Source organism: the organism of the source record quoted next, unplaced genomic scaffold, assembly GCF_019419815.1.
Source record: "Pyrus x bretschneideri cultivar Hongxiangsu unplaced genomic scaffold, Pyrus_bretschneideri_v1 Contig3, whole genome shotgun sequence".
Classification (NCBI taxonomy): Eukaryota; Viridiplantae; Streptophyta; class Magnoliopsida; order Rosales; family Rosaceae; genus Pyrus; species Pyrus x bretschneideri.
In genome coordinates, this window is record NW_025999612.1 from 1357696 (window position 1) to 1372400 (window position 14705).

The window sequence follows — 14705 nt, forward strand, 5'->3', positions numbered from 1 at the left end:
ATATCACTTAAGACCAATTTTGACTAAGAAAAAAAATATATATATAACAAACACACTTCAACTCAATCCACTTACTAAACAAAACCAAATTCCAGCTACTTTATTTGAATTGAACTTAAAAGGATTGAATTCATATTTTTCTCAAAACCATGTAATTTCATTCATTTAGAACAAACATGACACCAGAAAATGTAGCTTTCAGAGTAAAATAAGTAGTAAAATATGCGCTCCTCATATGACATGACAACATTTAGGTTTTAGGCAACTCCGACCTTGTTGTACAGGTTGCCCATGAGTTGTACATGTTATATTAGATGCAATTAGAGCTCATACACTTGCAACCCGATGTTAGTGCTCCCACCCGTGGCCAGGGCACAGTCTTTCACGTGATGTTCATCTCCTGCACCTTACGCTCACCTTGGATCCAAGGTAGGTGCACAATCCTGTTGTACAGACCATAATAGGTGGTTCCGACTCGTAGGTGACCCACGCTCATTCGCACAGTCTTCACGTGATCATAGCACTTGAGCGTATTTATTTACACTTATTCTTGTCGTACAGACCACTTTAGGTGGTTTCGACTTGTGTACATGTATACTTATTGAGCTATTGGCTAGCATGTTGATGAGCTATTGGCTAGCATGTTGATGAGCTATTGGTTGCATGTTATTAAGCTACTGGCTAGCATGTTTATGAGGTATTGGCTAGCATGTTATTGAGCTATTGGCTAATATGTTGATTAGCTATTAGCTAGCATGTTGATGAACTATTGATTTAACCGTACAGGCCACAATAGGTGGATCCGGCTGATATACCATTTCATATTGATTTATTTCACCTGGGGTACTTATTCTTATTGAGATATTTGACACGGCATAACTGTGAGACTGTTATTTTGGTTATGGTTTTGAGTTATAGTCACGCTTGTTATTTTCTGGGAAATTATACAGTTGTTACAGCAAGGGGCTACTACCTTTGGTAATTGAAATTGGTTTGAAAAGTTTTGTTTCACTCACTCACATTTTCTATTTTTGCACCCTCCAGGTTCTAGCAGCAGAGTTCCGTATCGACGAGGATTCGTGGCACTTTTCAGTACATATGTCTTTTTTATGATGGTATAATCATTATCTTACCTTACTGTACAATACATATGCTCTGTATCACGCATGAAATGGTCCAGACTCGCTCACTGCTCACTTAGGTACTTAGGCACTTTTAGATTTTAATTTAATCACATTTTATACATTATCACACTTTGTGGCTTCGTCACCTTCCAGGTGTTAGCCAGCACGTCTTCGGGGTCCTAGTGGACATTCCGGGTCGGGGTGTGTCAAGTCGAACTCCAGAAAGCTTTCATAATTCCCATAAACAAGTAGAAACTTCACCAAATTATTTAATTTGAGATTTTACTTTCTAAATGGGTGTCAAGATAAATTTACATTTTGAATTGGGTTTGTGAGGTTAGTTTAGGTAGTAAATTTAGATTTAAAGAGATAGTAAGTATTTAATTAAAAATAATATAGGTGTAGAGAATAAGTTGAGTGTAGAAAAAGGTTATATGAGTTCAAATAAAATTTCTCTATATGTATATGTATATATCCACTAATTAATCAAATTTGGCAAGCTAAGTTTCTCTCCTAATGATGTATGAAGACTACATTTACGAGAGAAGCCAGATTCCTTGTCTATTTCTATATGAATCTACTCTTACGAAAGCGGTTTTATTAGCATCAAGAAAAAGAATAAGCTTCAAAGAGGGCATCATAGATTAATGACTCAAAAAAAAAAAAAAAGGCAACTTGGCCAATCTAATATCCACCACTCTAGGCCTTATTATTAGTACTATATTTCCCACAAAACACGAAAAGCCACACGGGCAGTAGGCACGCGCAACATGTACGATGAAGGGCAAAATGGCCAATTCACTGCACAGTCCCACCAAAATCAGAAAACATTGAAGAAAATGAGGGGCAAATCCGTCCGCACATTATAGATCAATAGTAACCCCAAGCTGGGTTTTAGTATATATAATATGTGAGATTATTTAATGAGCAAATATAACAAACAAATTTGATGATCTGAACTTTACCAAATGATTCATTGTACATTTTTTGTTAGGAAAACATCATTTATTAGGAGAGTAACTTAAATGAAACAGATTCAACGCAACGTGGCGTTTCGATACAATAATATATTGTCACGTGAAGAAAAAACTTGAACATGACAATATATTATTGAAAAAGAAACATCATGTGTCTGTGAATCTGTTTCATGGAAATCCTTGTCTCCCGTTTATGGGTACTCTTAAATGGTATTGTAAAACCCTAGGGTTAATTACTCTAGCACCTTGTTCCAAGGTATAATTTTGTTTAACTAAAGTGTCACTCACTTAAATATCCGTGATCAGATATTAAATGTCGATACATCGACAATAACAACAAAACACGAGTATAAACTTCGTGAGAGAATTAAATTGTTTTTTTATCAATGTCGTGGATGGGAATACAATATTTAAGAGAGGGTTGCATGAGATTTTATTTATTTATTTATTAAAGAAAAAAAAAAAGGAAATTTCGTTAATAAACAAAGACGAAAATTCAAAATTTGAATTGAATAAAACGGATGAGGATCCCTCTCCTGATCCTATTCCGAATACAACACCCCTTAACATGAAACAATAAAGCACTAGATTACCATAAACATTAATTATTACTGCCAAAAGAGACCAAGGTACCAGAAATTAAAATGCTTGCCAATTTTGGCTATCAAAGGCCATATTCAGTTTGGAATTGATGTGTTTTTTTAATAAATTGTTTCTGTTGTGCTTTAAAAATAATCAATTATAAAATAAAACAGTTGAGTGTTTGATAAATTGTATTTTTAAAAGTGTTGTGAGTATAAAAAAGCAATGTAAAAAATGTTTAGAAGGATAAATAATGTCATTGTTTAACATTAATGAGCATATTACAACAATTAAAAATATTCTAAAGACTTAACTTCGTTTTTATTAAAGTGGCTTTTAAGAGCAACCTACATGCTGCTTTTCAAAACTACTATCTGGATGTCATTACTTTTAAAATAACCAGTATATTTTATTTTTACCAAACATTTTTTTACTACTTAAGTTTAAACTGGAGCAGCTTTTGGTGAAAAAAAAAAGAAAAAGCAATACCAAACAGGGCATCTCAAAAAGACCATATTAGAACATATTCAACCCGTCTAGCATCCACTTGGACTTTTCCTCCTTAACGAGTCACATTTGACCCAACAGGATCCTCTTTGTGAAGATCGGGGATCTGTGAATTGTGTTCGTTCATCTTACATCATGCGGTCAGTTTTCGTCAAATACTGTTTGTGTTCAATTATAAATAAAAAAAATTAAAAACATTTATGACTGCACGATGTACGATGAATGAACACAATTCATAGATTCCTGGATCCTCACAAAGAAGATCCGGAGAGAATCGGATTCACATTTGACAACCTTCCACAACCACATCATCAATTACATAGAGAGAGCTAGATGAGATTGGTGAGTGAGTGAGTTTGTAAGGGACTTCGTCATGGCAGTCCACTTTTTTGCAGGGCCAAGAAGACTCACATATGCATTTCAGCCTCTCTCGGGCCACCATCATGTGATTTACTAGCACTAGAAAGCGAACCCATAACGTGCTATGTGAAATATAGGTCTAACATTCGTCTGCAATCACATGATCATTTTGTGGTGGTTTAACACAGTGTTCTAAAAATCGGCCTAGCCGGAGTGGTCGTCCGCTTGGATTAAGCTCAAATCGGGAGGCAAATTAGGGAAGAGATAAGACGGGCACCTAAGGGGCTTGGGTGGGCACCTAAGAGTGCTAGGCGGCAATTGGGGCGCCTAGGTGGGCGTCAGAGACTTAGGCAGTCTGGGCATGGGTGAGAAAGAAGCAACGCTATGACTTTGTTTTAACTCTGCAACTCCATGAAGAAAGCTGCTTCCAAGGAAGAAGAAGACATTGAGCCACACCCACGGGACAAAGCCTCATTTTTTTTTTTCAATTTTGTTTTTAATTGATGCCCAATCAAGAAGCGCCATCTAACATCCTAATTAGTAAAAGCCTAACAAATATGGTTCTGACAGAAGAAAAAGCAAATATGGTTTCACAAGAAACAAAGCCCAACCTTCTGTATTTATTTGAAAACAAGGTCCACCAATTATTTATAACATATGGGTTTAAAAGGATTTGGATCCTCTCCTAAGCTAATGGAGATGATACTCCTGACCAATCATCATGGGTCGTTGGATTTTTATCCAACGGCTACAATCATTATAACTTTAAAGGGACCCCTTGTTTGTAGCCGTTGGATAAAAATCCAATAACCCACGATGATTGGTCATGAGGATCCTCTCCATTAGCTCAGGAGAGGATCCAAATCCGGTTTACAAATATTACAAAACCAACATTTACCCTAAAATTTTATACATAAATCCATATATTCATACTTATAATTATTCAATTAATAATTGTGTTTTTTCTTTCTTTCTATTTTTAAGTGTGCATAAGCACTTATATGTGTGTGTGTGTGTGTGTGTATAGTAAATTTATTTAATTGAAATCAAGGAGGGTTGCAACAAAACGTCTTAGTTGAAATCTGGGATGCTAAAGAAGTCACATCCCGCCCCGGGATGTGGTGGGGGCCCATACCACTTCTTAAAAACAAAATCGTGAGGGTGTGGTAGGGGCCCAAAACAGACAATATCGTGCTACAATACTCCTCACTAAGGTTATATGGCATAATGCTTAATGTGTTTTTAAATTTTGGACATGTTGGATACTCTTTTTGCATTTTATCATTCTTTTATCATCTTATCCATGCATTTCATACAAGTATAACATTTTGTAAGTGTCAATATGCACTTATTTATAAGATATAAAATAAATTTACCTAAACCCTCCTGGACCCCGCCTAACCACCCAAGCGCTAGGCACTAACCCGCCGCGCATAGCTCTTTTTAGAACCTGGTTTAACACAATTGGAAACTTTCATTTTCTTTCTTGGACAAGAAATAAGAAAATTCATCTTCCATTAAATATAAAATTTCCAACAAAAATATTATTGGAGGAAAAAAGAAAAAGGAAAAAGAAAAGCAGAACTTGCTCTGGCGTTTCCGTCAAACCAAAAAAATGTAAATACTCCACGAATCACAATCCCCCTCTCTCTCTCTTTCTCTAAACGAGCAGAAAAGAAAACAAAAAACGTGGTGATAAAAAATCAATTACAGCCATGGCGTCGTCGTCGTCGACTGAAGAACCGAATCCGGAGCAGCTGCAGCGGCAGCAGCCACCACAACCGCCGCCGCAGCAACAGCAACAACAGCAGCAGCAGCAGCAACCACAATCAGTGAAAGAGTGCGTGCACAAGACCAAGCTAATCCAATTCTTGGGACGCTCCGCGCCTATCGTCCTCCAGAACGACAATGGTCCCTGCCCGCTGCTCGCAATCTGTAATTCATCTCTCTCTGTCTCGTTCGCTTTGGGTTTCTCTTTCTGATTTTTCTTGCTTTTGGATTTGGATTGATTGGTTGCCATTAGAAAGTAGAGGAAAATGATTAGGGGATTGGAATTTTGACTCGTAATCTGAAGTTGTTTCGTGGTTTTCTGTCAATTGTGAGTTGCAGGTGTGTTAGTGTAGTCAGAAACTGAGATTCGAAAATTCTGTTATTTTTCATACGCTTTTTTTCTGGCAAACAAACAAACATGGAGGAAAATACCGACTTGATCACTCAATACTCTGTATTCTCCATTTATTTGGTCTTCTTTTGATTCTGAATCAAGATTTGATCCTGGCAAACATCGATTAATCATTTTTGTAATATATTCAAAATCGGAGGATCCTGTGATCAGTTTCCAGTTCATTTCTAGGGTTTTCGGATCATCAATCTTGTTGATTATGAAAAATGTTTTTTCCAATGTGGGATTTGATACTCTCAACACGCCCCTTGTGTGTGGCAAATTTTTAATGCTCTCATGTGGACAACACAAATCGGGTGGAGCACGTGGGGCCTTGGGTTTCACACGCAGGACAAGCTGCTCTGGTACCATAAAAAAGTTGATTTTTGGATTGAACGACTACTCTATTTGGTTGTCAAGCCGAGAACGAACAATCTCGCCATTACATTATTTCTGTTTCTCTAATCGCTCTTCAATTATTATTGTTATTATTTTCAATTGTCATTTTCTTGATTAGCTATTTGGTTGCTGGGAGATCTGTGGAAATTAATGGGTAACTTTATGAATCTTAAGTGCCATTGCTATTTGATTTTAATTAAATGAACAGTTCGATTTAGCTAAAAAAAATTCTTGTATGAGGTCAGGCCTATGACAAATTACTGGGTCCTGGATGGGTTCCTTATGCAGGAACAAAAATTTCACGCACGCTTGTATGTTTGGTTTCTTATGCAAGTGAATTTGAACATGAATAATCCTGTGATGTACACCTACGGAAACAGATGCATACCAAGATTATTATTTTATTGGGGGAAAAGGACTCATGCCTTCTTTTGTTGGTTTGAATTTGGGTTTCCTACAGGTAACGTTCTCTCGCTGAGGAACAGCTTGAATTTGAGTCCAGACACGTCAGAAGTATCACAGGAGAAACTACTTTCGCTCATTGCTGAACGACTAATTGATTCTAACAGTAATATTGATGTAATTAATAACAATTTTTTTCATGACCACTTCCCAGTTTCTCTCTTTCTTTTTGTAAATTGATGCGAACTATGTTGTTATTGTGATATAGAATAAAGATGCAGGATATGTAGAAAACCAACAGCAAAACATTGCTGATGCTATTGATCATCTCCCTCAACTTGCAACGGGGATTGATGTTAATATAAAATTCAGAAGGTTGCCATTGTTTATTTCCACCAGTAGTTTATTGTGATGTTCTTCATTGTGAGTTTTAACTGAAATTTAACTAATGATTGCAGGATAGATGATTTTGAGTTTACACCAGAGTGTGCCATATTTGACCTGTTAGACATTCCACTATATCATGGTTGGATCGTTGATCCGCAGGTTTGCTTCTTAGTTCTAGAGTTATTCAAGCACTAATTTTGCTTATTGCAAGTCTGATGGTTGCTGTAGGTTGGTGCATTTGGGCCTGGTGAAGTACGCTCCCTTAATGCTTGTTTGCCTCACATAATATTAGTAATTGAAAATTTGGGGAGAGAATTATATGCACTATTCATAAGCCCAAAAGGGTTTAAATATAGTATAACTCTAATCACAGATTCACAATAAGATGCTAAATCACAACCATACTATGCACAAAGTAGAAACTACATCAAACTGTAAACAAATTAGGAAAGAAAACCTTATTTCCCAAGATCATCATTCTCCAACCTGTTACATAATTTGAATATTTAATAAATAACTTAGAAACGTAAAAGAAACTGACATAATTAAATGAAAAGAATTGAAAAAAAATAGATTTGTGCTTATGCTTCCTTGAATTATTGTTTCATGCCTATAAACTAGATGGCATCATATACCTCTACAACATAAAGACATCACGTGTCTGCACAAAACAACTATATTAGATTTCACGCACCTAACTACTTAAACAACTTTACAATGTGTGCCTCCACAATATAAAGATATCTTGTGTCTTCATAAAATGACTAAAATCTCACAAAAAAGATGGTCCAAAACTTTATGGCCAAAAAAAGAACATAAATTGAATATTGAATTTATGGGTAGGAATAATCAATTGGGTCTCATGTTAGGCAAGCACAAGAGAGCCACGGATCAAAATTGCTCTTGCATAACATGTACAGGTCCTGGTGTGTACATTTGTGTATTGCCAAGGTGGAATCTGGTGGATTTTGGGTACTTGTAATCCCTCTGTGCCACAAGAGTGGGCAATTACTGGGCTAAAATTCATGTAGTGGCCACCAAAGGGGTTGTGATGGGATTTGAACTCAGGATTTGAGGTCTGCATGCATACATCTACTTTAAACCGGGCCTCAATATATATGGAAATTTCTAGTAATGAAATGTCATATATCACATCATAACTGGAAACAAATTCAGAAAGTCTGTTGCTTAGGTATTGGATTGACCATCACATGAGTGGAATTTCGACATGCATTTGATCTCTGCAACTTTCTGGAGTGGGAAAACAGCATATAGTTTGAAAATTCAAATGATTTTCCTGTGTTGGTGTATCTCATTATTATGTCATTAATATAATGATCAAAGTTTTTTGGGGAAACTTGTTACTGATACAATATGCTATGTTTCTACTTTTTCATTTTATTTTTTAAATTTTTTTAGGAAAATTCATGATATTCTCAGTAGGCTACTAGGCTACAGTGTACATGTACTTTATTCCCTGGTTTGTAACATTGTATTGTTTCTTTCATAATTCATTGAATAAAATGTTCTGATTTTTGTTGAAGAATATGCCATCTGAGATTTACCGTATGGCTTTTGTTTTCGTAATCAATTTTCTAGTGTATGTTGACCAGGATGATGATACTGCCAATGCAATTGGGTCAAAGTCTTATAATGCTCTCATGGGGGAACTTGTTGCATTGGAAACCCAGAATATGGAGAGTGAGTGTAAGAATACTCCAGAAGAAGATTGCGTTGATTTTGCTGCCGCAACAACTGCAACCCTGGGAGTCCCTACACCATGCCTTTCTACAACTAGATCTTTCAACAAGTCTCCACATTCAGCTTCTGATGAACCAAAGGCAAGAAAAGGTGACCGTGAAGAAGAAGAGGAGTTGATGAGGGCTTTACAAATGTCGGAGGCCGAATTGACAACCTTAGTTTGTTATCCATGTGCAGTTGTCAGTACTAACAGAGCCCCTCTGTCGATTAGTTCAGACGCAAGTACACTTCCTGAGAAGGTTATGCCAGTAGATTCTGTAGATGAATCAGAGAATCACGCTGCTGTATACGATAATGTCCATCAGTCAGAACTGTATGTACCAGAAGATTGCAATGCCTCCAGGAATGAGAGTAGTAATGCGATATCTTTATATACTACTCCAGAGCAAAAAGCATGTTCCTCGTTGTCAGAGACTGTTAAGGCAGAAAATTATGATCAGCCAACTGATATGAAATCAGAAGAGCGTCTTTCCTCTGATCTGGAAGTGAAAAGCACTACAAATGAATCAGTCAAGATTGAAAGTGGAATTTCTTTTTCTCTGGGGAAAGATACTGAGTCATTGGAGGAGAACTGTACAGATGTGTCAATAGGGGATGAAAAGTTTGAGAGTCAGGCCAAGCTTACACCTGATGCTCATGGACATATAGATAAGAAAAATGAGAGCAACGCGACAGAGGGATGTTGCTCATCTGCTCCAAATGTGGGTTTGAATTCATCTACTGGCAGAATGCAGCAAAATGAGGCATCAGAAACTTTAGCATCAAGTGGTGAAGGCAGTGAGCCCATATATGAAGGAGAAGAGCGCATTCAGGATTCAGGAACTCCAGTTGTTGAAGACAGAGAGCCTGTATATGAAGGTGAGGTGGTACTCGCAAAACAAGTTGACAAAAGCCCCTTGGATGCAAGGCCCAAGGGTGAAATCACTCCACAACAAGGTGAGTGCTATACCATATTAGAGCGGAAAAATGATTTTTTGTGGTTCTTGTTATTTCATTTGTAAATTTGGTGACTATTTTGCATTCATTTAATGTTTTTAATGTTCTGATATATACTGTCTCCCATTGCAATTGCCAATTGGGTTCAGGTGAACTGGTTAGGACTTTTTTGAAGAACAATGCTAGTCAGTTGACTTTTTATGGGTATGCTGGCTTACTTTTTGATATTTGTAGGCCTTAATCCTTTTGGATAAAAGTTATGTTCTCCGTTAACTATTTGTTATTGTGGTTGTGCAGCCTTTTCTGCTTACAAGAGGGTCTTAAAGAGCATGAGCTATGTGTGTTCTTCCGAAATAATCACTTCAGCACCTTGTTTAAGGTTAGTATGTATTGAAAGTTTAATGACTGATGTTTGCTTCTCTTGAATTGCCAGGATCATCTATTTTGGGGGGGGGGTGGAAATCGAAATCCATATTTTTATTTCTTTTACGTAAAGTATTTACCAGATCTCTTTCCGTTTGCAGTTCAATGGTGAACTTTATCTTTTGGCTACTGATCAGGGTTACATAAATCAGCCTGATTTGGTGTGGGAAAAGCTAAATGAGGTACGATATTTAATTCCTATGTTTCTAAGTAAAGGAGATTGTTATCCATCAAGGTTTTTTAAAGCATGTTCACTGGTATTGATGATTTGATCCCAGTGAAAAGGTAGATATACGCTGATGTTTTATGTTAATATACTTATGGTGGAACCTAACCATTTTAAGGGAACTATTTAAAATGAGGAACCCGCCCAACCTGGTTAGTTTAAATTTTTATAGTCAGCTGAAATTAGACTTGGCAATCCCTTACACAACCTGAAACGACACGAAAATAACGGGTTTTGGGTCAAAACGTTAACTAACCGAATTACACGTTAAAAACCCGTTAATAACGGGTTCTTAACAGGTTTACCCGTGGTTAACCACGTTTCAACCCAATAAAAAAAACTTCGTTTGATAATTTTAAATTACTAAAAAACCTTACTACAATAACCATATTATTAAATCTAACAAAAGTGATTAAAAAATTCCAAAGCACATTAAAAATTCATAGTAGTTAATTTACAAGTGTGAAAAATGTGAAAACATATGTAAACGCTCGTGATCACATGCTCTACACTTTGACGATGGTACATCATTGTTTCGATTTTTAAAACCCTACAAACCGTCGTGAATAGTGTTTTAGGAGGAGTTCAAAATAAATATAATAATTAATTTTAAAGTGTGAAAATATGAAAAGAATATACAAACACTCGTGATTATATCCTCTATGCTTAGACGACAGTTGCATCATCATTTAGATTTTTAAAACCCTCCAAACCCTCATGAATAGTGTTTACTGTGATTGCAAACTCCGAAATCCGACACCATAATCCATAAACCCTAGATTTATAATTAATCATCAGTTGTCGTTTGCTCTACTCTGCTCATTTGATTTCATTTTTCAGATTTTCTTTTTTAAAAACATGATTTTTAGCTAATGCAGAAAAATGAACTGTTCAAATCGTTGATATCACGTTTCGGTGTCTACGGTTAATTGAAATATGAGTCGATGTTATATAGTTTCTAGAGATAAACGTAGAAATCTAAATGTGATATCAATGATCCGAACCATCATCTTTTTGCATACGCTAAAAGATCATATTTTCAGAAAAGAAAATCTGAACAAACAAAATTCGGTGAGAAGAGTGGAGTTTAAATGTAAACGATAATCAACAGTTAAAACTTTAAGTTTAAATCTATGGTTTAGGGGATTATGGTGGCGAATCTCGTAGTTGACCTCTTCACAAAAGTTGTAGAGCTTGTCATTATGAGCGTTTGTGTATGTGTGTGTGTGTGTATATTTTTTTTATATTTTTCACACCCCTATATTAATTCAAAAAACTATTAAAAAAAAACTTTACAACAATAGCCATAGGATTTCTTTTATTCTCACCTAATTGTTAGATTCTTTGATCTCACTTACGTTTTTAGTATTACGTTTTTCATTTGATTATTTCTTGATTTAAAATATATTTTCTTTAACGGATTGGGTCATATTACCCATTCATTTTAATGGGTATTACACGACATGACCCGTTAAGATATCGGGTATTTCACGAACACGAGAAACACAATACGAATGCAAGGTCTAGCTGAAATGTTAGATTAAGTTCATTAGCAATCCCAATATTTTCTGTCATCGAAGTATAAAAGTTCCATATGTAGAGAGAATCAGAGATGTTCAAAATAGTATGGTGCCTTGATGCACAAACTTTTAAAGTTGGATTCTTATATTCACATTGTCATGCTCTTTCTCTCACGCCCTACTATTATGTATCCTAATGATGTTTCCCTACGCATTTCAGGTCAATGGGAATACATTGTTTATGACAGGCAACTTCAAAGAATTTAAGGTAGAAAGTCATACAAATGACACATGGGATGAAAACAATGCTGTCACCAGCACTGCGGTAGGCAGGACCTTTCGTACTTTTATATTTAGTCTCTGCACAGTTTTCTGAGATGCTAATATGAAATTAATGTTCACTTTCAGGACTATCTTGCTAGCATCGATAGTGCAGCACAAGCGGGATTCGATATGAAGTAATTATTTTACGTTGCTTCTACTTGCAGATTATTCGTTGATTTACAATCTTTAGTTAGTTGATTTACAATCTGTAGTTTAAAACCAGATGAGAAACGAAATTTTAGGGATATTGCCTCTAAAATATGGTTTTACCTTTTTCTGCAGTGCGACAAGTTACAGCCTGGTTATTAAAATATGGTTTGGCCTACGGAGTTCAAAATGTACTAATAATGTTGAATTGTGTATTGGCAGTTCTGATATGCAGTTGGCAATTGCTCTGCAGCAGCAGGAGTTTGAACAACAACCGCAGCAGCGTCAAAACTCGCAGCAACCATCTAGTAGTGGCAATTCAAGGATGGTTGTAGGTCCCCAGGTATAGTTTCTTGTTCAATATATGTTTTAATTATTTCTTTCTTTTTCTCCCTTTCAATTTTTTGCGGCAAAAAACTGGTGAAAATGATTGTATTACTCCATCATATTGCATTCGAACTTAATATAAGTAGTCAGATACTAATGTTGCCTAAGCATATCTTATATCACGTATGTAGGGTGACTGACGTACTAATTTTGTATAAACACAATTGTCCGTGTTTTAGATTACATAGGTTTGGTGCAGTCAGTCATAGCATGGTGAAGTATTTTAGATTTTTCATTTCGGAGGATATCATATGAATCTGAGAGCAAACAATTGAAATTTTGCAGGGGCCAAGAAACAATGCCAGAACTTCGTCGGCATCCGCATCTGCAAGACCCGAAGCAAAAAAGGAGAAGTGTACTTTGATGTGAATTCCGGCAGCCAGCAGTCTTACAAGTTTGTATTGTAAATGGTGTTTGTCTTGGCCCCGAGTTATATTACGACATTAATCAACCCCGTCCAACTTTTTATGTGATTTTTAGATGAAAGTTTTTTTACTGTATATAGTAAGTAGATAAACAATTCGCTTGCCGGCCCTCCCCCAAGCCTGGCAGTTACCCTAACCGGATGAATGAGGTCGGTGTTCTAACTCATCGGAGAGGTTCAGAGAAAGGTCGGATAACAGTGAAACTGGGCTCTTGTTCACGAACATTCTGAGTTGATGTAGCACGTTTTCCTATCAATCTTAATGAAGTTCCTGCATTTTCTGCCAAAAATTCATATTTTCTCAGACAATGAATTGAGTGCCATTCAATGTCACTAGTTCACCACAGTGGTAACACCAAACTATTTGGAAATATTGACGAAAATGATCATTTTTCAAATCTTGGTTGTTGATCGGATCAAAATTGATATTAACGACGTATTAGTCAAATGTCTTGAAATTAATAATTTGAATAATTGAAATTTTTCATTTTTCATATTTCAGTCCATTTCTCTAATTTTCTTTTTTAAAAGATTGAGAACAATTACAAAACTGAGAGTAGTGGCATTCTAGGATTCATGTAATCAACCTCACTTAGTGAAATAAGGTTTTGTTATTGTTGTAAAAGATTGAGAACAATCTCATATGCTGGGTGTGGGATTATAATTTTCAAATTTGGTTCCAACATTGAGGTGATGGTATTTTATGGATTTGTAAAGGACTTACTTGACGGAAAATTGACTAAAATGATGTTTTTTAAAATCTTAATTGTCAAAATTATCAGTTTTTTTTTTTTTTTTTGGCTATGTTGTTGATATCTAATCGTTGTGCTGTCTTAACTAATTTTGATTAGTCAACAATAGAATTTGATTTCCGTTCATTTTGGCTAATCTCACTTAATTATTCGATGAATTACAGCATACGGTTTATATTATTGAATGGTTAAAATAATATAAGGCCCCCAAAAACGTGTCAAATGCCATGTCTTCTCTATATACCCACTCGACCAGCCAGACTAGACTAAGGCCACAACATAATTGTGGAAGGTTTGACAATTTTTTTAGTGAGGGACATCAGTTGGAGAGACTATTTACTTAAATTATATTTTGTAAATCACATAATGTGGCGATTGACGGTCTGATTTCTTACTTAAATCATTAAAGAATGTATCCAACTGTCAACTATCATGTTATGTTATCTAAAAAACAGTCTTCTTAGCATTTTCCCTTTAAAGAGAGAGAGGCCTCAAAATAACCAATAATCAAAGCTAATTTGTTCTTCGTAGGATCCACATCAACACACTAACCAACCAAATTGAACCAATGGCAGCCCTCAAAATTCTTAATCACCTTGACCTTGCTCCTCAGTCCTTACCCTGAGTCATCATCATCCACAGCAAGTTTACCCTATTGAACCATCTTTGTTGACATTAATCAAGACGATCGACTTATGTTTAGGTCAGTCGCATGTACACGCATGAGCCAATAATTCTCGCTTGGAGCTGAGCGAAGGTATTAGCTAGACGTACTGTAATGACTCGAAGTTCCTTTCTAAAGTATCATATTATAGCATAATTTTTCTTCTTGATGATCGATGCATGTATCAAAATGAACTATGTTAAGATTGATTAAGAAGTGTATTTAAGTAATTCTGATCGTTA

At 35.9% G+C, this 14705-nt stretch overlaps 1 protein-coding gene across 1 annotated transcript; it reads left to right on the forward strand.

Moving 5' to 3' along the window:
* Window positions 1-5234: 5234 nt before the first annotated feature.
* LOC103952870 (ubiquitin carboxyl-terminal hydrolase MINDY-1) lies at window positions 5235-13123 on the forward strand. The gene is made up of 12 exons (XM_009364560.2): window positions 5235-5485; window positions 6571-6689; window positions 6781-6887; window positions 6971-7058; window positions 8513-9596; window positions 9746-9800; window positions 9894-9975; window positions 10121-10201; window positions 11986-12090; window positions 12174-12223; window positions 12459-12579; window positions 12909-13123. Exons 1-12 carry the CDS (start codon window positions 5266-5268, stop codon window positions 12990-12992), a joined length of 2196 nt encoding a protein of 731 aa, XP_009362835.2. The 5' UTR covers window positions 5235-5265; the 3' UTR covers window positions 12993-13123.
* The last annotated feature ends 1582 nt before the right edge of the window (window positions 13124-14705 follow it).